General features: G+C 50.3%; 3 protein-coding genes across 13 annotated transcripts in view; 2 read left to right on the plus strand and 1 right to left on the minus strand.

Moving 5' to 3' along the window:
- The window catches only part of LOC119854953 (butyrophilin subfamily 3 member A3-like), a 38,703-nt gene extending 31,468 nt beyond the window's left edge, over positions 1-7,235 (minus strand). For 3 of the 4 annotated variants that reach the window (XM_043514017.1, XM_043514015.1, XM_043514016.1), the window contains exons 1-2: positions 7,095-7,235; positions 1,236-1,381 (exon numbers count right to left, since the gene is read on the minus strand). In XM_043514017.1, coding sequence (XP_043369952.1) covers positions 1,236-1,324 — 89 coding nt within the window. In that variant the 5' untranslated portion in view covers positions 1,325-1,381; positions 7,095-7,235. Of the gene's footprint in view, positions 1-1,235; positions 1,383-7,094 lie in introns of all 4 variants that reach the window. The other variant, XM_043514014.1, reaches the window with a different exon arrangement.
- LOC119854956 (class I histocompatibility antigen, F10 alpha chain-like) overlaps positions 1-23,812 on the plus strand; it is a 404,018-nt gene that overhangs the window by 168,899 nt on the left and 211,307 nt on the right. The window lies entirely within an intron of this gene.
- LOC119854502 lies at positions 7,191-21,090 on the plus strand. 8 transcript variants are annotated; one of them, XM_043514022.1, is made up of 5 exons: positions 7,191-7,334; positions 15,300-15,358; positions 15,762-15,890; positions 16,138-16,299; positions 16,977-20,054. In XM_043514022.1, exons 1-5 carry the CDS (start codon positions 7,191-7,193, stop codon positions 17,338-17,340), a joined length of 858 nt encoding a protein of 285 aa, XP_043369957.1. In that variant the 3' UTR covers positions 17,341-20,054. The 8 variants fall into 8 exon arrangements, 3 of the variants coding, with proteins under 3 accessions (XP_043369957.1, XP_043369956.1, XP_043369958.1); XM_043514021.1 differs by having other exon boundaries at positions 16,968-17,673; XM_043514023.1 differs by lacking the exon at positions 15,762-15,890 and having other exon boundaries at positions 16,968-17,675.

Genomic DNA, 23,812 nt, shown 5'->3' on the forward strand with positions numbered 1-23,812 from the left:
TACTGAAACCTTTACTACACTCTTAGGGAAACATTTTAAAATGCTCCTTCTCCTAGAAATCAACCCCTCTTTTCTCATCATTTTTTTCCGGCTTCCTATAACGTATAAAGTATATATCATTATTGTGCTTTACATTCCACCTGCTTTCAGCCATGTCTCAGAGTTAGGCAAAACACTCACAGGAACTGTAACTGATCACTTTATCAAAATTACTGCTGGTTGAAATTTTTTCATCAAAACATTTTTTGACCAAATGTGGCTTTTTGAACAAAATGAAAAATTTTCAATTTCAGTCAAAAAAATTCCCTTCTTGTTGAAAAACCATACATAAAACATTTTGTCTGGAAAACTGAAAAATGTTCAATAAAAAATACATTCTCAGTAAGTACTTTTGGTTTACTTCCCAGGTGTTGGACAAAACAAACAAACTAAAAACAATTGGTAGGAAATTTTGAAGAACAGTTTAAAAAAAATTCCCCACTAGCAATAACTGGCATTTTCAAACCAGTTCTACTCAAACCTGATTCAGCCAGGTTTCCTCTTTTTTAATTTTTGCTGTTTGAAAATCATCTTTGTAACTTTACGTAAATTCTCCGAAAGTTTGGAAGAGTGTGATCAAAGCCCTGCTGTGCCTGCTACTCCTTGTTTTTCCACACTCCCCACCTAACCCCCATGCTCCCTCCAGCCAGTCTGCCCTTTTCTTCTCAGCACCAGAGGTGAAACCCTGACCCCACTGGCGCCAGTGGAAGGATTATTGCCAGGTCTCACCCAGTAGCTCCACTCCCCAGCTCTCCCTCACGTGGTGAACACTCAGACGCATCTCCAGCTCCCGAAACTCTCCATTGGGTTTCTAGTTGCTAAGGGCAGGAGCAGGCTAGGGGTAGTTTCTAGTTGTTGGGGGCCATTCTACAGAACTGACTGTCCCTGCAAGCAGGACCCAGCTACATGTCACATCCTGCTGAACCAGAAATCAATCAGCCTCAGGGGGACATTTTTGGGCACAGCAGCCACATGCTGCCAGCTGGGACTTGCTGTGGGGCCTCTTGTAGGCCACAAGACACATTTATTGCCCAGCGCTCCCTGACTCCTCTGCCCAACAGCTGCTACCTTTGCTGCTCTGCTCATAATCCCTGAGTCCCCTCAGACAGAGCTCAGGCTGGGGGCCCAGCCTTCCCCAGCAGAGCCGCTGGCTTCTGTGGGAGAGAGACAGGACCCTAAAGTCTCAGGAACCCTACCTGAGTCCAGCCGGTGAACGTGGAGAGAAATGAGGAAAATGGCGAAGCCAAGCAGCGGCAGTGACCTCACGGAGCCAGGAATCCTCCATCTCCCTGATGTCCAGGCAACCACACAAGCCCTGGGTGAGCGAGTCAGTGAGTGTGACCCTGCAATCCAGGACATGAGAGTGGTAAATAGGCAGAGCTGGTGCAACTACGTTGACTCCACTAGGCCCTGGAGTGCGACAAGCCCACCTTCAGGCCAGACCTGTCAGAGGTCCCCTGCCCAGCACCTGCAGCTGAGGCCAGATTTTCCAAAGGGCTCAGCGCGTTCGGTGCACAGAAAGTGCTGACTTTTGCTGACAGTCTGGCCCAAACCCAGGCCAGCTCCAGCACTGGCACAGGAATAAATCCACCCTTAAAGGAAAGATTTCTAAACAAGTTCCAGAACTACTGGCTGAAAGCTCCTGACCCCCGGCCTGCACGTGCCCTCAGCCCAAGGAACTCTGTGCTGGTTTGAAACTGCAGTCCTGTGCTACAAAGAGGGCTGGGTGGGGGGGTCGTTCTTAAACCACACACAGGGCAGCCCCCTCTGTCACTCCTTATGGCAGGGGGCCCTGCTGCCACCCAGCTGCAGCTTATAGGGGGAGAAGGAGGTCTCCCATGCTCCATCCCTGCCCATCTGGGAAGGAGACTCCAGCCTGCCCAAAGGGGAGTCTTCACAGCCCTTGCCAGTCCAGCACACAGTTATTGTGTGGGTTGTCTCTGATGCAGCCACTGAAAATGTGGGGGGGGGGCAGGGCCCAGGGAGTGCCATATAACGGGGGCCCTGGATTGTCACTATCCAGCCTATAAGGGTGGCATTCCAGGGTGGGCCCAGCTGGAGTCAGTGCATGCTGGCTGTACTGCTGGCTGAGGACCTCAGGCAGCACCCTGAAGCAGGACTGTGATCCCACAGGACTCAGCAAAAGCCTCAGGCAGAGAAAGTCTTCTGTGGGTAATCAGCCTTCTGGCACCAACAAGATCAAACAACCTAACAGAGGCCTGCGGAATTATCTCTGTGTGCAGCTCAGTAATAGAACAGAGCACAGCTGCACCTCTCAAAGGATTATACACAGGGGCATCAGCAACATCAGTCAACTAGGGAAACTGAGTCTTGGCTTCTGCAAAGAAAATTCATACCTCATTAATCTGTTAGAATTCTTTGAACGTGCCAAAAGGGATAGTAGATATAATTTACTTGGATTTTCAAAAGGCCTGTGGCACAGTCCCTCTCAAGGGGCTACTAAAGAACTCAAGTCATGGGTGAGAGGCAAAATATTCCCATGGATCAGAAACTGGCTTGGCGACAGTGGGAATAAATGGTTAGTTTTCATCATGGCCATAAGAACATAAGAGTGGCCATACTGGGTCAGACCAAAGGTCCATCTAGCCCAATATCCTGTCTACCGACAGTGGCCAATGCCAGGTGCCCCAGAGGGAGTGAACCTAACAGGTAACGATCAAGTGATCTCTCTCCTGTCATTCATCTCCACTCTCTGACAAACAGAGGCCAGTGACACCATTCCTTACCCATCCTGGCTAATAGCCATTAATGGACTTAGCCTCCATGAATTTATCCAGTTCTCTTTTAAACCCTGTTATAGTCCTAACCTTCACAACCTCCTCAGGCAAGGAGTTCCACAGGTTGACTGTGCACTGAGTGAAGAAAAACTTCCTTTTATTTGTTTTAAACCTGCTGCCCATTAATTTCATTTGGTGGCCCCCAGTTCTTATATTATGGGAACAAGTAAATAACTTTTCCTTCTTCATTGTCTCCACACTACTCATGATTTTATAGACCTCTATCCTATCCCCCCTTAGTCTCCTCTTTTCCAAGCCAAAAAGTCCTAGCCTCTTTAATCTCTCCTCATATGGGACCTGTTCCAAACCCCTAATCATTTTAGTTGCCCTTTTCTGAACCTTTTCTAATGCCAGTAAATCTTTTTTGAGATGAGAGGACAACAAGGCAAAGGAGAAAGCGACAACACTCAAGGCAGCCGAATGAAGAATTTTGAGATGAGGGGACCACATCTGTATGCACTATTCAAGATGTGGGCGTACCATGGATTTATATAAGGGCAATAAGATATTCTCCATCTTATTCTCTATCCCTTTTTTAATGATTCCTAACATCCCGTTTGCTTTTTTGATTGACGCTGCATATTGCATGGTCTTCTTCAGAGAACTATCCACGATGACTCCAAGATCTTTTTCCTGATTAGTTGTAGCTAAATTAGCCCCCATCATATTGTATGTATAGCTGAGGTTATTTTTTCCAATGTGCATTACTTTACATTTATCCACACGCTATTTCATTTGCCATTTTATTGCCCAATCACTTAGTTTTGTGAGATCTTTTTGAAGTTCTTCACAGTCTGCTTTGGTCTTAACTATCTTAAGCAGTTTAGTATCATCTGCAAACTTTGCCACCTCACTGTTTACCTCTTTCTCCAGATCATTTATGAATAAATTGAATAGGATTGGTCCTAGAACTGACCCTTGGGGAATACCACTAGTTACCCCTCTCCATTCTGAAAATTTTCCATTTATTCCTACCCTTTGTTCCCTGTCTTTTAACCAGTTCTCAGTCCATAAGAGGATCTTCCCTCTTATCCAATGACTACTTAATTTACGTAAGAGCCTTTGGTGAGCCTTTGTCAAAGGCTTTCTGGAAATCTAAGTACACTATGTCCACTGGATCCCCCTTATCCACATGTTTTGTTGACCCCCTCAAAGAACTCTAATAGATTAGTAAGACATAGTAAGATCTCCCTTTACAGAAACCATGTTGACTTTTGCCCAACAATTAATGTTCTTCTATGTGTCTGACAATTTTATTCTTTACTATTGTTTCAACTGATTTGCCCAGTACTGACGTTAGACTTAAGCCAAAGGTTAACAGCGGGGCCTCAAGGTTCTGACTAGGTCCTGTGTTCTTTCACAGACTTATTCATGAGCTGGAATGGGGGTGGGATGGGTGGGGAGGTAGTGACAGATGATGGTGACACAAAGATATTGAGGTTAGTCAGGCCGTGAGAGGGCTGTGAGGAACTTCAGAGAGACTTGAACAACCCGGGGAATGGACAACAGGAGAGCAAATGAAATCCAGTGTTGATAAATGCAAAGTACTGTACACAAGAGGGGAAAGTCTGAACTCCTCATCCAAATGGACTGTACCAACTCAGGGAAGGACCTGGTCATCACAGCAGTCTGCTCAATGGAGACCTCTCCTCAATGAGCAGCTGCAGGCCAAGAAAGCTAACAAAACATTGTTCTGTGGGGCGGGAGGGGATTTTACCAGCGGCACTGCAGGAAGCCTGGGGTTCCTCCTGTATGGGGTGAGCCTGGGAAGGGGAGAGGCTGGAAGGACCCTTAGCCCTGGATTTCCAGCTTTTGCTTAATAAAGCTAAATGTTAAAGAAATTATATAATATTTACACAGGCTAAGAAAAGAGTGTCTGTACATCTAAGTATAGTGCTTAGATTATCCATAAAGACAAAGTTTGCTTTAAAAGTCAAAAATACATGAAATACATAAACAGCAATAACCCAAATTTAGGGGGTTAAATTTAACAATATAGTTTAGATATTAAAATCCGAATACATCACTCATGAAAAGCTGTACAGGGAGTTGGTTGGGAAAGCAAATATATCAATGAGTACTTGTGGCACCTTAGAGACTAAGTACTCCTTTTCTTTTTTGCGAATACAGGCTAACACGGCTGCTACTCTGAAACATATCAATGAGTGAAAATTGTCCCTCAGTAATTGAGAATTTAGGGCAAGTTGTTCGTTGGTATTTCACTGGGAATTGAGCCAGTCAGACTCTTTCTGTGCCATCCCTGGGTACTTGGGTACTGGCCACACTCTGCTTTGTGCGGCATCTTTATTTGTGGAGTCACATGCCAAAGCAGGTGGGGGGGGCAGTCGGAGGCCGCATGGAACTCGGAACTCATCACCCTGCAGCTACCAATTCTCCCTGCTCTCTCCAGCCTTCAGCAGTTGTTTGCATGGAATGTTTGCAGATTAAAGGCAGACAGCGCTGGGTGAGCAGGAGCAGCTACTAAAATGGACAGCAGTGAAATAGTTAATGCTCAGGTTTAAACATAATTGTTGTGGGGGGAAAGCTGAGGTTCTGCAGAATTTAGTATTAGTGTTGGGCCTTCTCATTCTGTGGTTCAGGAAATGAGCTATAATAGCTTCATATTTTCAATTCTGGCCCTTGGTTCAGGTCCCACACAGAAGATCTCAGCAATGGAAGTCCATTGTTGTGAGTTTGTGTGTCTCCTGTCCTTCACTGTGTCACGCATTTGCCAGAGTAAACCAATGGGGGAGCACTAGGAAACATGAGACAATATTAGCCAGCATGCCTCCAGACACCAGAGGGAGATACACGTGCAAAGATCTCAGGGCTCATTGGTCCTAGGCTGAGTCTCTGAGTCCCTGAGGCAGGAGAAATAAAGGGCTCTCCCTCCCTTGGGGATCAGAGGAGTCCCACTAGAGGATGACTGTTTTTCATTCAATGTAGGTAAAAAAAATCAGCTCACAATCAAGGTGCCCTAGCTCAGCAATGCTTTGTTCAAATAACTCCAGGTTTCCCCAATAACTTGATCTCACCCTGACAATCAGGCTGAGCTGACTTGTATCTTGGAATTTAGAGAGGATTAAAAAAGTTGTTTTTAAACAAAAACTTAGTCACAGACTTAACTCTGGAGATGCTACTGCCTATGTCTCCAGCTCTCCTCCAGGGCTCACGCTGATTTATGCCAGCCGATACCCTGGCAAAAGTTTCCGATGGTGGAGGGTTTACCAGGAATCCAGGTTACGGTGGCGCTTCTTGTGTTCACAGCACACACAGAGAGAAGTTAAATAACAACATAACTTTTTTTCTTAGAATTCAGAACACACAAGAACCCAACACTAAAAAGAGAGATAAAGCAGGCTGCTCCCTAAAACAGAGAGGCACAACTCTCCCCACCTTAATTTAAGTTGGCTGTCTGCAAACTGACTGCTGGCACAGTCACACACTTATCTACAGAGCCCTCTAGCCTGCAAGTAGGACCAGGGAATTCCTCCCTCCCCACCCCACCCCCTTAAAGCGATAGCTGGCAATTCCAACAGTCAGACTCTCAGTACACCCCAGCACCGAGTACCTCTAATCTCCCCTACGCTCAGGCAGCCATTGAGGGTCAGTGCAGCTCAGGGAAGTGGGTACGACCAGGGCTGCCAGGGAACGCAGTGGCTCAGCCCCTGTGCTCAGTGACCCTGGCTGATGGGGCTCTAGCAGGTGTTAAAGCTGAACCCTCTCCTGGGAGAACCCTTTGGAGAACAGCAGAAGTAACATCATCAGTCCTGTGTCTGGGTAACTCCCCCCTTTCCCTGGCATAGAAAGGTCCTCATTGCCCAGCGTGCCCAAATTAACCCCTCTCTGCAGCAGCCTTGTTGAATCTGGCCCATGCCATTTCCTTTATTTTAGTCTCTTAAAGCAGAACTTCGCTAGAGTGAGCTGACGGCAAATACACACAGTCAACAGCGAAGGAGAAGGAGAGAGCACACCCTCCTCTGATGACAGCTCACAGGAAAGTCACCAGAGCAGGAGTGCTGGAGTGTAAATCTAATGCCAGGAAATAATGCAGAAGAGCGAATAAACAGACACTATTTCAGTCTGTGTTACAAGGTAATGGAAAAGGGACCACCAAGATCTCTGAGCATCTTCGACGTTTCTGCAGCAATATTTAAAGTAGGAAAGCGAGAGGCCCAGACAGACTCCCATCCATAGGAACAGCTCCCATGAAGAATAACAGAGCCTCACCCAGAGCAATCGAGAGCTGACACTCACCTGCCTGCTGGATCCTACAGGGAAGGGCAGAGGCTGGCACTGGTGGCAGAGGAAGGGCTCCCAGCTTCAGAACTGCCAGGTCTGCATTGCAAGTGAATGTCTCAGTATTTACAGAAGCATTGCACGTCTAACTCCAGTCTGTTCAGACAGCTATTGCTGGTTAACTTACAGCAATTTTATCTGAACAGAAACATTCTCCGTGCATCCAGCAGCTTCCAACTGAAAGTGAAACCATCGCTGGTAAGTTACAGGAATCTCATTTATGGTGCACAGAGATAAAAGACTTAAAGAAACACACACACAGTCCTAGGGAGGTTTCAGAGTACCAGCCGTGTTAGTCTGTATTCGCAAAAAGAAAAGCAGTACTTGTGGCACCTTAGAGACTAACAAATTTATTAGAACATAAGCTTGCGTGAGCTACAGCTCACTTCATCGGATGCATTTAGTCCTAGGGAGGTGACAGGTTTAGTTTTTAAGGCATTTTCCTGCTCGCTCAGAGTCACTGTCACAACAATCAATTGTATTTCCGTTGTACACACACGCCAAGGCTTTCTGCCCCCACGAGCACTACACTTTTCTGACTGAAGCAGTGTGCCAGGGTGCAGAACTAATCCAACCTCAGTATTAGTCCTTGGCCAAGACAGGAAAGGCCTCCCTGCGGTTTCAGGTAATTCACAAGTTTTCTGGTGCAAAATACAATAAACTCTCTGGGAGACAGACTACATTCTCCTTCCACAATGGAACAATAAACCCAAGAGCCATATTCTGCCTGTCCTTCACACAGGTGGTTAGTGTGAGCTCAGAGGGCAGAGACAGGCTTTCCCTCCCTCCTTGCATGGCCTACATAAAATCCCTCCCCACCTTGTGTCAGCAGGACTAGGGCAGCGCAGGGCAGCCCTACGAAGGGGTGCAGCAGCTGGCAAGCTCCCCCTGCATGTGCTCTAACCCAGCCAATATCCTCGTACCCCCAGAGCTCCCAGCCCTGGCTTCTAATCAGAAAGGCCCTGTCTGGCTCCAGGGTACCTGACATGGGACCAACCCCTTCAGTTGAGCCTAATGGACCTTTCTTTATTTGATAGAGTTATGGGGGGAAGGGTGAGGATTGTTCCTGGGGGACTAACGGGGCTCCTTTGATTTCTTGGCAGGCTGAGTTCATTCATCATTTCTGTGAGATGATGTTTTCCTGCTGGGTGGATGTCACTTGCTGTTGTGACCCTAATGAATTGTTCACGCATCCAGAGCATTTTGGAGGGATATTTTATTGGTATTTCACTCTAAGGAAAGGCTAGTAGTAAATAACAGAACTGGTCTTGCATGTTTTCTTCTAGGGGAGGTGTCAGAGTTGCCTGGGGACACCACTTATTTCAACTCCCACCTCATCTCCCTCAGCAGCAGTGTTGCTGGCACAAAAGCCCGAGGCAGGCAACAGCTGGATTCGTTGCCTGGTGTGCGTCGCCCAATAATCACAACGGGGTGGAAAAGTAGAAAAGTTTATTTGAAGCTTCAAGCGGTACAGGGAGACAATAATCTCAAATCCTGCACACCAGTGCAAGCAGTTACATATATTTTATACATTCATTCTTTAGCATGCTTATTCAATAGCAAGCTGTCCTAAGTATCCATATAGCCAATCCGGTATACCAGCCAGTTCCCCTTTTTCCTCTTATCATCTATTCCCCCATATATGGAGTTGTTTGTTCAGCACTATCTAACATTCCTGTCCTGTTTGGCCTAATCTTGCTTCAGACAGTTTGCGCCTGCAATACACTGTTGCAAACTCCTCAGCGTGACTGCTGTGAGTATCTCCGGGCAGAAAAGGGAAGGGGAGGCCATCTGGGCCTAGAGCGAGGGGGCTTCATCGATACTCATGTTCTTCCATCCCTTTGAGTTACCTAGTGGCCATGCCCGGTGTCCCCAACAGCAGTATCCCACGACTCAGCCAGCCTGCCCAGGAGACTGGGCTCCCCAAAGAGCCTCCCTTGCTCCCCTCTCAAAAGTGGGGGGCAATGACCCTTTGCCCCCTCTCCAGTCTCGAGCAGCTATGGCAGAAACCCATCTCAGTGGCTCCTTGGGAGGGAGAGGAGCCAAAGTGGCCAGCCCAGGGCTGGGGCTATATGGACAGACCCCAAGAGCCCCTCCTGTTGCCCCAAGCAGGGGTCACTGCACAGATCTGCCCTGATGTCCCCTTGCCTATTGTCATGGATCCATAGGATTGGTGCTACGTTTTAGCTTTGATGCACCAGACCCCCTAGAGGTCTTACTCTTCCTCCAGGGTAAGACATGCGGCTTCACTGCCTCCTGTATCTGGACCTCTGGGCCCTCATTACTCCGGCTTCACACCTGGAGCCCTGTTCAGCAAATCCAGGGGAGATAGAATCATAGAATATCAGGGTTGGAAGGGACCCCAGAAGGTCATCTAGTCCAACCCCCTGCTCAAAGCAGGACCAAGTCCCAGTTAAATCATCCCAGCCAGGGCTTTGTCAAGCCTGACCTTAAAAACCTCTAAGGAAGGAGATTCTACCACCTCCCTAGGTAACGCATTCCAGTGTTTCACCACCCTCTTAGTGAAAAAGTTTTTCCTAATATCCAATCTAAACCTCCCCCATTGCAACTTGAGACCATTACTCCTCGTTCTGTCATCTGCTACCATTGAGAACAGTCTAGAGCCATCCTCTTTGAAACCCCCTTTCAGGTAGTTGAAAGCAGCTATCAAATCCCCCCTCATTCTTCTCTTCTGCAGACTAAACAATCCCAGCTCCCTCAGCCTCTCCTCATAAGTCATGTGCTCTAGACCCCTAATCATTTTTGTTGCCCTTCGTTGTACTCTTTCCAATTTATCCACATCCTTCCTGTAGTGTGGGGCCCAAAACTGGACACAGTACTCCAGATGAGGCCTCACCAGTGTCGAATAGAGGGGAACGATCACGTCCCTCGATCTGCTCGCTATGCCCCTACTTATACATCCCAAAATGCCATTGGCCTTCTAGGCAACAAGGGCACACTGCTGACTCATATCCAGCTTCTCGTCCACTGTCACCCCTAGGTCCTTTTCCGCAGAACTGCTGCTGAGCCATTCGGTCCCTAGTCTGTAGCGGTGCATTGGATTCTTCCATCCTAAGTGCAGGACCCTGCACTTATCCTTATTGAACCTCATTAGATTTCTTTTGGCCCAATCCTCCAATTTGTCTAGGTCCTTCTGTATCCTATCCCTCCCCTCCAGCGTATCTACCACTCCTCCCAGTTTAGTATCATCCGCAAATTTGCTGAGAGTGCAATCCACACCATCCTCCAGATCATTTATGAAGATATTGAACAAAACGGGCCCCAGGACCGACCCCTGGGGCACTCCACTTGACACCGGCTGCCAACTAGACATGGAGCCATTGATCACTACCCATTGAGCCCGACAATCTAGCCAGCTTTCTACCCACCTTATAGTGCATTCATCCAGCCCATACTTCCTTAACTTGCTGACAAGAATGCTGTGGGAGACCGTGTCAAAAGCTTTGCTAAAGTCAAGAAACAATACATCCACTGCTTTCCCTTCATCCACAGAACCAGTAATCTCATCATAAAAGGCGATTAGATTAGTCAGGCATGACCTTCCCTTGGTGAATCCATGCTGACTGTTCCTGATCACTTTCCTCTCCTCTAAGTGCTTCAGGATTGATTCTTTGAGGACCTGCTCCATGATTTTTCCAGGGACTGAGGTGAGGCTGACCGGCCTGTAGTTCCCAGGATCCTCCTTCTTCCCTTTTTTAAAGATGGGCACTACATTAGCCTTTTTCCAGTCATCCGGGACTTCCCCCGTTCGCCACGAGTTTTCAAAGATAATGGCCAAGGGCTCTGCAATCACAGCCGCCAATTCCCTCAGCACTCTCGGATGCAATTCGTCCGGCCCCATGGACTTGTGCACGTCCAGCTTTTCTAAATAGTCCCTAACCACCTCTATCTCTACAGAGGGCTGGCCATCTCTTCCCCATTTTGTGTTGCCCAGCACAGCAGTCTGGGAGCTGACCTTGTTAGTGAAAACAGAGGCAAAAAAAGCATTGAGTACATTAGCTTTTTCCACATCCTCTGTCACTAGCTTGCCTCCCTCATTCAGTAAGGGGCCCACACTTTCCTTGGCTTTCTTCTTGTTGCCAACATACCTGAAGAAACCCTTCTTGTTACTCTTGACATCTCTTGCTAGCTGCAGCTCCAGGTGCGATTTGGCCCTCCTGATATCTTTCCTACATGCCCGAGCAATATTTTTATACTCTTCCCTGGTCATATGTCCAACCTTCCACTTCTTGTAAGCTTCTTTTTTATGTTTAAGATCCGCTAGGATTTCACCATTAAGCCAAGCTGGTCGCCTGCCATATTTACTATTCTTTCGACTCATCGGGATGGTTTGTCCCTGTAACCTCAACAGGGATTCCTTGAAATACAGCCAGCTCTCCTGGACTCCCTTCCCTTTCATGTTAGTCCCCCAGGGGATCCTGGCCATCTGTTCCCTGAGGGAGTCAAAGTCTGCTTTCCTGAAGTCCAGGGTCCGTATCCTGCTGCTTACCTTTCTTCCCTGCGTCAGGATCCTGAACTCAACCAACTCATGGTCACTGCCTCCCAGATTCCCATCCACTTTTGCTTCCCCCACTAATTCTACCCGGTTTGTGAGCAGCAGGTCAAGAAAAGCGCTCCCCCTAGTTGGCTCCCCTAGCACTTGCACCAGGAAATTGTCCCCTACGCTTTCCAAAAACTTCCTGGATTGTCTATGCACCGCTGTATTGCTCTCCCAGCAGATATCAGGAAAATTAAAGTCACCCATGAGAATCAGGGCATGCGATCTAGTAGCTTCCGTGAGTTGCCGGAAGAAAGCCTCATCCACCTCATCCCCCTGGTCCGGTGGTCTATAGCAGACTCCCACCATGACATCACTCTTGTTGCACACACTTCTAAACTTAATCCAGAGACACTCAGGTTTTTCCACAGTTTCGTACCGGAGCTCTGAGCAGTCATACTGCTCCCTTACATACAGTGCTACTCCCCCACCTTTTCTGCCCTGCCTGTCCTTCCTGAACAGTTTATAACCATCCATGACTGTACTCCAGTCATGTGAGTTATCCCACCAAGTCTCTGTTATTCCAATCACGGCATAATTCCTTGACATCACCAGGACCTCCAGTTCTCCCTGCTTGTTTCCAAGGCTTTGTGCATTTGTATATAAGCACTTGAGATAACCTGTTGATCGCCCCTCATTCCCAGTATGAGGCAGGAGCCCTCCCCTCACAGACCTTCCTGCCTGTGCTTCCTCCCGGTATCCCGCTTTCCCACTTACCTCAGGGCTTTGGTCTCCTTCCCCCGGTGAACCTAGTTTAAAGCCCTCCTCACTAGGTTAGCCAGCCTGCTGGCAAAGATGTTCTTCCCTCTCTTCGTAAGATGGAGCCCGTCTCTGCCCAGCACTCCTCCTTCATGGAACACCATCCCATGGTCAAAGAATCCAAAGCCTTCTCTCCGACACCACCTGCGTAGCCATTCGTTGACCTCCACGATTCGACGGTCCCTACCCAGGCCTTTTCCTTCCACGGGGAGGATGGACGAGAACACCACTTGCGCCTCCAACTCCTTTATCCTTCTTCCCAGAGCCACGTAGTCCGCAGTGATCCGCTCAAGGTCATTCTTGGCAGTATCATTGGTGCCCACGTGGAGAAGCAGGAAGGGGTAGCGATCCGAGGGCTTGATGAGTCTCGGCAGTCTCTCCGTCACATCACGAATCTTAGCCCCTGGCAAGCAGCAGACTTCTCGGTTTTCCCGGTCAGGGCGGCAGATAGATGACTCAGTCCCCCGGAGGAGAGAGTCCCCGACCACCACCACCCGCCTTCTCCTCTTGGGAGTGGTGGTCGTGGAACCCCCAACCTCAGGACATCGCATCTCATGTCTCCCAACCAGCGGAGTCTCCTTCTGCTTTCTCCCCCCAGACATATCATCTGGTCCACTCTCCGCAATGGTACCTGTGGAGAGAACATGAAAGCGGTTAGTTACCTGTGTCTGTGTTACTGGAACCCGGACATTCCGCTTACCTCTTCTGGAGGTCACATGTTGCCAAGCTTCTTCACTGGCCTCTTGGCTCCTCTGTGCAACCTGCTCTATATCTTTAGAGCTTTGTGCCCCTAGAAGGCTATCCTGAGTTTGGTCCAGAAAATCCTCAGTCTCTCGTATACAACACAGGGTCGTTACCTGTTGCTCCAGACCTTCAATCTTCTCTTCCAATATGGAGACCAGCTTGCACTTTGTACAGACAAAGTCGCTTCTGTCCTGTGGAAGAAAGACAAACATGGCACACCCAGTGCAGGTCACAACAGCTGAATCCCACCCTTCCATATCACCTACCTACTATGAGCTTCCTCAGAGACGTTGGCAAGATATAAGCCTCACTGGGCTCACTCCAGGCGAACTCCCAGGCAAACTCCTGCTGTGAGCTGCTCTGCTGTCCCCGCTGCTCAGCTGGTTCGCGAGGCTCTGGCTATTTTTAAACAGCCAGGCTTCCCTGACGCAAACACACAGACACCCTAATGCCCGCCCCCTGCAGGCTAGCAGCCAATCAGACACTCACTCAGGCTCCCTCCCAGCAAACACACGCTCGGATACTTCCTCAGCAAGCAAACACACACACTCGGATACTTACCAGTCCCAGGCAAACTCCTGCTGTGAGCTGCTCTGCTGTCCCCGCTGCTCCGCTGGTTCGCTGCCGCTCAGCTGGTTCGCGAGGCTCTGGCTATTTTCAAACAGCCAGGCTTCCCTGACGCAAACACACAGACTCCTGATGGAGACCTGTCCATGCTTCAGGGATTAAGGCACCTCACCAACCATTTGCAGTGCCATTCAGACGGCACTGACTAATAAAGCAGGGTGACCACACATCCTGAATTGGATGGGAGAGTCCCGAAATGCAGAGTTCAAGTCCCAGTCCTGGGCTGAATGACTCCGGGACAGCATTTGTCTTGAATTCCCCATTGCACTGCTCTGTGCCTGCCCGAGGCTCAGGGGTGGAACAGCCTGTTCCCGGGGGTGGCAGGGGGATGAGGTGGGACTCACCACAAGGCCCCGTCCCATCCTCCTTCCTGCCCCCCTGGCCTCCCCGAGGTCCCGTCCCCAGGCCAGGTCAGAAGCTGGAGCTGGGCTGCTGTGGGGAGCCCTGAACCCTGCACCTGCCCTGGGCAGCATACCCCGGGGCACAGGGACACAGACCAGGGTGTTGACTTGGGACCTCATCAACCCCATTCCCCAGATTAAACCAGCTTGGGTGAAACTCAGGGAGCTCACCACTAAAATTGAAAAATAATAGTATTCTGCTGCTGATAAACCTCTGCCCCACAAATGTCCCTAATGAGAGTTATAATCACCAAGGCTGTAAAGTAGAGATACCCTGGCACCAGGAAAATTTTAGGGAGGGTACAGAGATTACCATCTACACAAAACAGAAGGTCACAAATATGTTATAATTTGGGCATGAAAGATAAAATGTAAAAAAATTATGCAGGAAGGAGGACACATAGATGCCAATGAGTAATTGGTTAATTTTTGTGGTTAATTTGTTTGTTATTTAGGAGTATGGGATAATGTGATAGGTTTAGTAAATCTGAAGGAGGTAACTAGTTCTAGCTATATAATGTAAATCTAAAACAATGCTCTTTGGGAATCAACTCCGGACTTCAGTACAATAACAAGCTGCAAAACATTGTATCCCCGGGATACGACTGTGATTTGTACGGGAGCTGGGAACCCCCAGACCAGTGCATCCTGGCTGGCCATCTGGTGATATTTGTAAATTGGGACCGGTGAGCATAAGAAATTTGCTTGGCATATGTGTTCTGTGTGTGGCTAATAATTAGATGTTTAGAGCACAGCTGTGTAAGGCTCTTTCACTGGGAAAATGTCCCGCAGACCCACAGAGCCATGAGCCCCGTGAGTAAGGGCAGATAGTTACATTGACCAGGTTTCTTCCTAATCCCCATGGAGGGTAGGGGTAGGTGATTTACACCCCAAGACGTCAGTAGGGAAAGGGTGGGATGCCTAACTTGACTGGATCACGTCTTGAGCCCTGGGCAGGGCATAGGCAGGCTCTCGCTGGTGGGGGGCACTTGTCAGCATTGTGCTGTCCGGCTGAGCTGGGTGCGGCATTGGGCTGGGTCCTGGAGCCTCATGCTCTGCATTGCCCCCCTGCAGGAGGAGCTGGAGCATCTCAGGTCAACGAGGAGATCAACCGGGTGGAGCTGCAGCTGGATGTGAGCGAGTGCTGGGCTCTGTATGGGGGCCACCTCATCGGACTGAGCACGACCCCTGCCACGACCAGCCTCTTGTTACAGCCCCATCCAAGCCCCAGAGATTCCCTGCAGCTACCTCCGATTGTCTGTGTGCTTGGCCAGTAAGACTGTTCCTTTCTGGTCACAGTCCTTACTGGGCGTTCAGTGACCCTTGGAGCTGCTTCCATAGTCCTCCGCACTGCCCTGCAAAGCTAAGGAGGGTTGGCTGGATTAGCACGTGAGGGGACAGGGATGCTCTCTGGCAGTCAGTGCTGGCCCCAGTGCGGCACTAGGGGGCGCTGTGCTCCGGGGTGGGGGGCAGCAGGGGGCTCTCCCCTGGCAGTCAGGGCTGGCCCCAATGCTGCTTTTCTCCTCCCCGCTGCAGGAAGCCAGGACCACATACCGCAGGATCCTCTCTAAGTCTGCCAGGAAGCTCAACACCCAGGGCTCCCAGCTGGGGAACTGCATCGAGAAAGTGCAGCCCTACTACGAGGCCTGTCTCCTGGCCAAGGAGGTGTGAATGCTCCCCTCCACCCTGCCCCATGCCTGGAGTAGCCCTCACCCTCGGGACATTCATTGCCCGCCAAAATCAGACTCCTGGGTTCTGTCCTGGCCTGGGGAGTGAGTGGGGTCTAGTGGGTTAGCGCAGGGGGGCTGGGAGTCGGGGCACCTGGGTTCTATCCTGGCTGTGGGAGGGGAGTGGGGGCAGGAGTCCCTTGCCCTGCCCTCTCTCCGTGTGACTTCCCCTCCCCACCATGCAGGCCCAGCAGGAGATGTAGAAGATGGTGCTGCTGTACGAGCGCGAGGTCAGCATGCACAACGCCACTTGTGAGATGGTCTTTGTGGCAGAGCAGGACGTCATGGCCGACAAGAATTGGCTGGACCCCACTTGGCAGGAGACGCTCAACCATGCCACCTGCAAGGTGAGATGTGGGGGCGGGGCCGGAGGTTGTACAACCCATGTAGGGGGGAACCACGCCACCTGCAAGGTGAGACATGGGGGGAGGGGGCTGTACCAACCACGTGGGTGGGGGGAACCATGTCATCTGGAAAGTCAGACATGGGGACTCTGTGGGAGTGAGTGGGAGCATCAGCGCGTCACCTGGCTCTGCCAGCAGGCTGAGGCCAAGGTGCAGGGCCTACAGAAATCCCTCAAGAGCAAGCCCTACTTTGAGCTCGAGGCCCACTTCAACCAAATTCAACTGCTGAGATCCTGGCATCTCTGGGTGGGGGCAGGTGACTGCAATTGCCCCAGATGAAATCCCAGCATTCCCGGGGGAGCCAGGGCACCCACCTGCTGAGAACCCGTCGTCCTCGGGGGGCGGGACAGAGCGCATGCCTGCCCCCACTGAGAACTCAGCATCCCTGGGAGGGGGCAGGCTGCTTACCTGACCCCGCTGAGAGCCAGACGTGTCCCAGGGAAGGCTGGGCCTCTCACCTGCTGAGAACCTGCTGTTCCCAAAGGGGCTGGGGTGCTCTTTTAATAACCTGCCGTTCTAGAGGTGGCTGGGGTGCCCTGCTAAGAACAAGCAGTGGCTGCAGAACAAAAGGCCACATTCCTGGCCAAGCTCACCCCAGCCCTCCCCCACAGGGACACCAGAACGAGATCTGCACCAGCAGTGAAGAAGCAAGTGGCCATCATACTACGCAGGACACTTCCAATCCCGGATTGCTATCGGTTGGTGGGAAATCATTTGGGAGCTGGAAAATCCACAGTGCAGGCTCCTGTCATGCATGTGTGCAGGGCCATTAACTGTCTTCTGCTGTGCAGGACGGTGACTCTCGGCAATGTGCAGAACACAGTGGATGGATCTGCAGCACAAGGGTTCTCGAACTGCAGGGAGGTGACAGATGGCAGACACATGTTTTGTCCCCAGCCCATTGTGCCGCAGGTTACAGCAACAGAAAGGGCAATTTTCTTTGGTTACGTGAGTGCTGGGGAATCACTGGGGCTGCTTCACTGATCTGTTGCGGACTGGTCAGGGAAAGTACATGACACTCGCATCTTTAAGAACATAGGATGGTTCAGGAAGCTACAAGCAGAGACTTTCTTTCCCAACTGGCAGATTACCATTGGTAGTGTTGAAATGCCAGTAGTGATCCTGGGGGACCCAGCCTACCCCTGTTTCCCCTGGCTCATGAAGCCGTACACGGGCCACCTCGACAGCACCAAGGAGAGATTAAACTACCAGCTCAGTGGATGCAAAGTGAGAGTTGTGTGGGACACTGGGAGTTTTTACTCATTAGGGCAGATCTCAGTGAGAAAAACATCCCATTGGTTATAGCTGCCTGTTGTGTCCTGCATGGTAGCTGTGAGGTCAGGGGGTTGGGGGAGTTGCTGCAGGGGTGGAGGTGGCTTTAAAAGAGGCATCCACAGTAATCTGACCATTTATAAATATGACTGTGTTTCCTGTAGCGTAGGGTTTATGTGGCACCTGTTGTGCATTGACAAGTGACATTTGCTTTCAGTCGGGCTATGAGTCTGCAACATGTGTTGAACTGACATATAATGTTATTCTTCAAAACTAGAAATTTATTGAGTCCCAAAAACAGAGGACAGGGCCTGGAGGGACAACATGGCAGGCGACATGGGGCAGGGAGGAGGGAAACAATGTGCAAAACACAGTAGGTAATGCAATCCAAAGTTTTAACCTCAATGAGCAATCTGGGACTTTAAAATTAGACAGGCAGCAAATATTTCTGCCTGTTTCAGTGCACAAATGTAGTTCGTTGAGGCTATACATACACCAGCCATGGATCCCCCAGGTCAGTGTATCTGAAGCTCTGGTTTTTCTTGCTGTCCCCCAGCGTGGAGAGGTGGGGGTTGGGATGCAGCCTGTGATGCCACATGAGCTGTTGGGGATCTAGGGAGCTGCTACCAGGCCATTCTCCAAGGACTGCAAAGGGTGGGGAATCCAGGAATTTTGGATCTATAGGTCAACCAGCGTCAGCAGCATTTGTGTTTGCTGCCTGGGAGGACCTATTATGTCCTGGTGCTTCTTCCTCTCCTTTTCCTGCTGGGATTCCTGGACCTTTCCCCTGTCTGCTCTTTCTTTCTCCAGGCCGCCTGCCATGTTGTCCCTCAGGTCCTTTGTTCAAGGAGGACTATAAGCCACCGCTGGGGTTTCAGAGCCAGAAAGGTCAGGCCTGCCCTGCCAGAAACTGAGGGGTAGCACAGGGAGTGGAAGTATAAAAGGCAGGCCCGGCAACATGGGTAGGAGGTAGAGTAGGCCAGGGGAGGCAAACCCATGTGGCCTCACCCATGCTCTGCCCAGAGGCCCGGCCCTTACTCACTGGAGCTCAGGGCTTGGGCCCAACAGTGACCAGGGGATGGAGCGGCAGACGCAGTTCAGGCCATCCCAAAGTTCAGGCCAGCAATGTGGGGTGGCCCAGGCCAGTCCAGGGTTCGGGCCAGTGGCCTTGGGCCGGCCAGCAGCCCAGTTCTTCAGCCAGCCGGTGCTCGAGGGTTGGGCCAAGTCACCCCGGGCCACAGGCCCGACCCATGGCTGCAGGGCGTGAAGCTCAGGGCTCTGGCGGGGAGAGGGGGTGGCTCAGGGCTCTGGTGGGGCTGGGCCTTGGGTGGAAGGGGTGGGGCCAGCAGACTAGCCTCCCCAAAGTGGGGGTCACCCGCCACCCATGCCCTGTAGCACACTTGGGGTAGAGCCGCTCTGGGAGACAGACATATCGCACTTGCTGCTGGAGTCCGAAGAGGACCCCAGCCATACTGAGGACTTTCCAGAGCTGCTGATTGACCAAGACGCCACAGAGTTGCTGGGGCTGCCACTGGCCACCTACCATGGGGAGACAGAGGACACCCAAGGAAGGGAGGTACCCATCATGAGGAAAGTAGGAAGCAGCCCAGGGGAATGAGATGACAGTCTGGTTGGGCTTTGGCCAGAGACTAGGTCAGTGTATTGCAGGTGAATCCACTCTGCCACTGTCAGGGCCCTGGGCTGGGACTTGGTGGAGTAGGATGGGCCCAGGTTCCCCTACCCCCTGCTTCCCCACTCTAGGACATGAGGCCTGCGTTTGTCAGCCATCCACCAAAGCCAGGACCCCTGACTGTTTGCTGCTCCACCCTGTCTGAGGGCCTGGAATCATAGACTTTGCTGCCCTGCCTTGACTGCCAGCCAGAGCCCCCAACTGGATGGTGCCCTGTCCTGGCTAAGGGCCCGGGTTCCTAGACTCGTTACTGCTCGGCCCAGCTCAGGTGGCCTCGGCTTTAAAGACAGCTAATTCCCCTCTGAGTGAGTGCCGCGACCAGGACGGGTCTGCAAAGAGGCTTCCCTCAGAGATTGACAAGCAGAGACAGCCATGCACCCTTATATGATCCAATACCTCTTGTGTTCTCCAGCCAGGAGCGTGTCTAGTTTGTGCAGCCGGCCTGGTCAGCTGGGCAGTGTGCACAACAATGGAGAGCTGCTAGCCATGCTCACCAAGGCGGGCAATCAGAAAAGGAATTTCAAAACCAGGTGGGACTTTTAAAGATGGATGTGATGGGGTGTATACCCCAGGCAGGCCCTGAATGGGTTAATATGGGCCTGAGAGGCCAATCATGTTGTCCGGATGCACCTAGAGAGAGAAAGGCAGGATTAATTGATGATGAAAGGGCTGGGTGGTGATTCTAAAGCGAGGAAGTGGAGAGCAGAAGGGGCTGCCAGGGCAGAGGGTCGGCAGTCACTCTCTGGAAAGCTGGAGGTTGGGAGGAGGAAGCTGGGGAGGGCTCTTAAGATGCCCAGCCCTGAAGGAAGGGTCAGTTTATCTCAAGAAGTTGAAGGGAAGAAGGCCTGGGGGAGCCTGGGTAGGAAGGAGTCCAGAGACTGCACAGAGCTTGGCTGCCAGTTGTACGGTCCCTGGACTGGAACCCAGTGTAATGGGAGGGTTCCCCTACAAGCCATTGGCAAGGTGCATGAGCCTGGAGTTTGGCCAAAGACCTTCTTGTGAGGACACTGGACCACTTTATGTAAGGTTGTTGTTAGCCCAGAAACAGAGAACTAACTTGCGACCTGGCTGGACAGTCAAGTTACTGCAAGAGAGACCACTGCAGTGATGGAGTGACCGTCGGCAAGGGGCACCAGAACAAAAGCCAGCTGGTTTGCTACACTTGGCCTGACCTGATGACGGGCATTTTTAGCAACCAGCCAGATGCTCAATCCACTGCCAATTATTGGGATGGAATATCAATTGTTTTGATTATTGCCAAGAGTAGCACCTGTAGGGCCTTGGTACCAGCCATAGCATCACTAAGGCAAAGCCAGGAGGGAGGAACAATCACGAGGTTTTCCCTGATATGCTGGAGTAAGCATCTGTGAAAAAGAGGAAGTCTATCTATATTTGACTTCTGGTGTGAGTGTCGGGGCCCATGACACTGCAGACTCTGCAAAAACATCTATACCACTAACTGCTTAAAAAGTGCTTGCTTAATGGGGTTTGTTTTGTTTTGTTTTTGATTGATATGCTGTTGAAGTAAGTGTAGCAGTTACTAACATAAAGGGAATAGACAGGTCTGAGGAATTTGTATTTGATCTTCTGGACGTCTCTTGGAATCCCCAGCAACAGGCGGATAGCCGGCCATTTGAAGCTTGTCGTTTGACCACTCAACACCCCTCCAGACCGGGGTAACTATTGTTTGGAGGTACTTGATAACCTATTGTGTTTGTATGTGCTTGAGACTACATAAAGCAGAGACTTTGAGAAAAGGCAAAGACTTTGAGAGTGCTGAAGACAAATAAAGTGAAACTTTAAGTAAAAGCTCTTGATTTTGATTTGTTTGTATCAGTCATTGTGATGTTATATGATTATAATACAACATCCCATTGAAATTGGGTAGGTTCTGATGCTAAAATAGGGAAAGAACAAGTTAAAAATTACTTGGACAAGTTAGATATCTTCAAGTCACCAGGGCCTGATGAAATATATCCTAGAATACTCAAGGAACTGACTGAGGAGACATCTGAGCCATTAGTTATTATCTTTGAAAAGTCATGGAAGATGGGCGATTCCGGAAGATTGGAAAAGAGCACATATAGTGCCTATCTATAAAAAGGGAAATAAGGGAAACCCAGGCAATTACAGGCCAGTCAGCTTAACTTCTGTACCAGGTAAGATAATGGAGCAAATAATTAAGGAATCAATTTGCAAACATCTAGAAGATAATAAGGTGATAAGTAATAGTCAGCATGGATTTGTCAAGAACAAATCATGTCAAATGAACCTGATAACTTTCTTTGACAGGATAGCAAGCCTTGTGGATGGGGGGGAGTGGTAGATGTGGTATATCTAGGCTTTATTAAGGCTTTTGCTACAGTCTCGCATGACCTTCTCATTAACAAACTAGGGAAATACAACCTAGATGGAGCTACTATAAGGTGGGTGCATAAATAGTTGGATAACTGTTCTCAGAGAGTAGTTATCAATGGTTCACAGTCAGGCTGGAGGGGCATAACAAGTGAGGTTCCACAGGCATCAGTTCTGGATCCGGTTCTCTTCAATGTCTTCATCAACAATTTAGATCATGGGATAGAGAGTACACTTTTAAAGTTTGTCGATGATACCAAGCTGGAAGGTGTTGCAAGTGCTTTGGAGGATAGGATGAAGATTCAAAAGGATCTGGACAAATTGGAGAAAAGGTCTGAGGTAAATAGGATGAAATTCAATAAGGACAAATGCAAAGGACTTCACTTAGGAAGGAACAAGCAGATGCACAGATACAGACTGGGAAGTGGCTGCCTAGGAAGGAGTACTGTGGAAAGGGATCTAGGGGTCATAGTGGACCACAAGCTAAATATGAGTCAACAGCGTAATACCGTTGCAAAAAAAGCAAACATCCTTCTGGGACGTATCAGCAGGAGTGTTGAAAGCAAGACACAAGAAGTAATTCTTCCACTCTATTCCTACCGATTAGGCCTCAACCGGAGTATTGTGTCCAGTTCTGGGTGCCACATTTCAAGAAAGATGTGGACAAATTGGAGAAAGTCCAGAGAAGAGCAACAAAAATTATGAAAGGTCTAGAAAGCATGAGCTATGAGGGAAGATTGAAAGAATTGGGTTTGTTTAGTCTGGAAAAGAGAATACTGAGAGGGGACATGGTAACAGTTTTCAAGTACCTCAGAGGTGGTTACAAGGTGGGAGAAAAATAATTCTTCTTAACCTCTGAGTATAGGACAAGAAGCAATGGTCTTAAATTGCAGCAAGGGAGGCTTAGGTTGGACATTAGGAAAAAATTCCTAACCATCAGGGTGGTTAAGCACTGGAATAAATTGCCTAGGGAGGTTGTGGAATCTCCATCATTGGAGATTTTTAAGAGCAGGTTAGACAAACACTTGTCAGGGATGTTCTAGATGGTGCTTGGTCCTGCCATGAATGCAGGGGACTAGACTTGATGACCTCTCAAGGTGCCTCCCAGCCCTGTGATTCTATGGTGCGTGGGCATTGAGAGGGTCCTTCAGCAGAGGGGAGATGGACCCCCGAGACTGGGCTTCCCTGTATGGGGCTGCCCTGGCAGGGCACTGGAGGAAGATGGAGGCTTGCGGGGGAGGAGGGCCCTGTTCCTGCCCTGCCAGCGCTGCTGCCCTCGGGGCTAAGGGATTGGCTCAGGGCTGCCAAGCCACAAAACATGCCCCCCCCACACTCATTTTTCATAGAATATCAGGATTGGAAGGGACCTCAGGAGGTCCTCTAGTCTAACCCCCTGCTCAAAGCAGGACCAATCCACAACTAAATCATCCCAGCCAGGGCTTTGTCATGCAGTTTTGTTCACTAGCTTAGTGCATTGACCTCCCGCTTCCTGTCAGCATAGACTCAGCAGCCACACTAGTATGCTGAACTGAAGGGACCCCAGTGGGGCAGGGAGCTGGCTACCAGGAAACTGAACTAAGCTGTGCAGAGATCCCAGCAATGCAGCCGCCCCTTGTGAGCCTCCCACCAAGGCAAAGTCCAACCTGGTGCAGGAGCTGCAGCTGGCAGTTACCTGCCCTATCTGCACCCAGTACATGGAGGTGCCAGTGATGCTGGACTGCAGGCACAACTACTGCCAAGCCTGCATCCTCTGGTACTGGGACAGGGTGGAGGAGGAGGAGGAAGATCTGAAGCAGTGCCCCCAGGGCCGCCGGTCCTTCCGCCAGCGCAGCTTCCGCCCGAACAAGCTGCTAGCCAAAGTGATGGTGATCGCAAAGAGGTTCCCCTCCCAGGACAAGGCTCAGGATGTGCGCTCCAGATCCAGCACGCTGGGTGGGGTGGAGCCCAGGGGGCAGCAGGTAAAACAGCAAGAGCTCAGTGCAGCAGGAGGGTGTAGGGGAGGCCGGGAACGCCCCCGAGGCTGGGAGGTGTGGTTCTGTGCCCTGAGATCGCCAGGGCAGGCTGAGTCTTGGTGGGGGGGGGGAGACCCAGAGGCAATTGGGAGGGGTCTTACCGGAACTTGGAGGGCCTAGATAGCCT

Source organism: Dermochelys coriacea, chromosome 4 (assembly GCF_009764565.3).
Source record: "Dermochelys coriacea isolate rDerCor1 chromosome 4, rDerCor1.pri.v4, whole genome shotgun sequence".
Taxonomy (NCBI): Eukaryota; Metazoa; Chordata; order Testudines; family Dermochelyidae; genus Dermochelys; species Dermochelys coriacea.

Bases quoted from the DNA above. Each gene is read 5' to 3' on its own strand.
- LOC119854502 (XM_043514021.1), top strand. From the start codon at position 7,191: ATGTCTCAGTATTTACAGAAGCATTGCACGTCTAACTCCAGTCTGTTC. The intron at 15,359-15,761 runs GTGAGCGAGTGC...TCCCCGCTGCAG, and splicing joins GGGTGGAGCTGCAGCTGGAT to GAAGCCAGGACCACATACCG. The intron at 16,300-16,967 runs GTGAGATGTGGG...CCTCCCCCACAG, and splicing joins TCAACCATGCCACCTGCAAG to GGACACCAGAACGAGATCTG.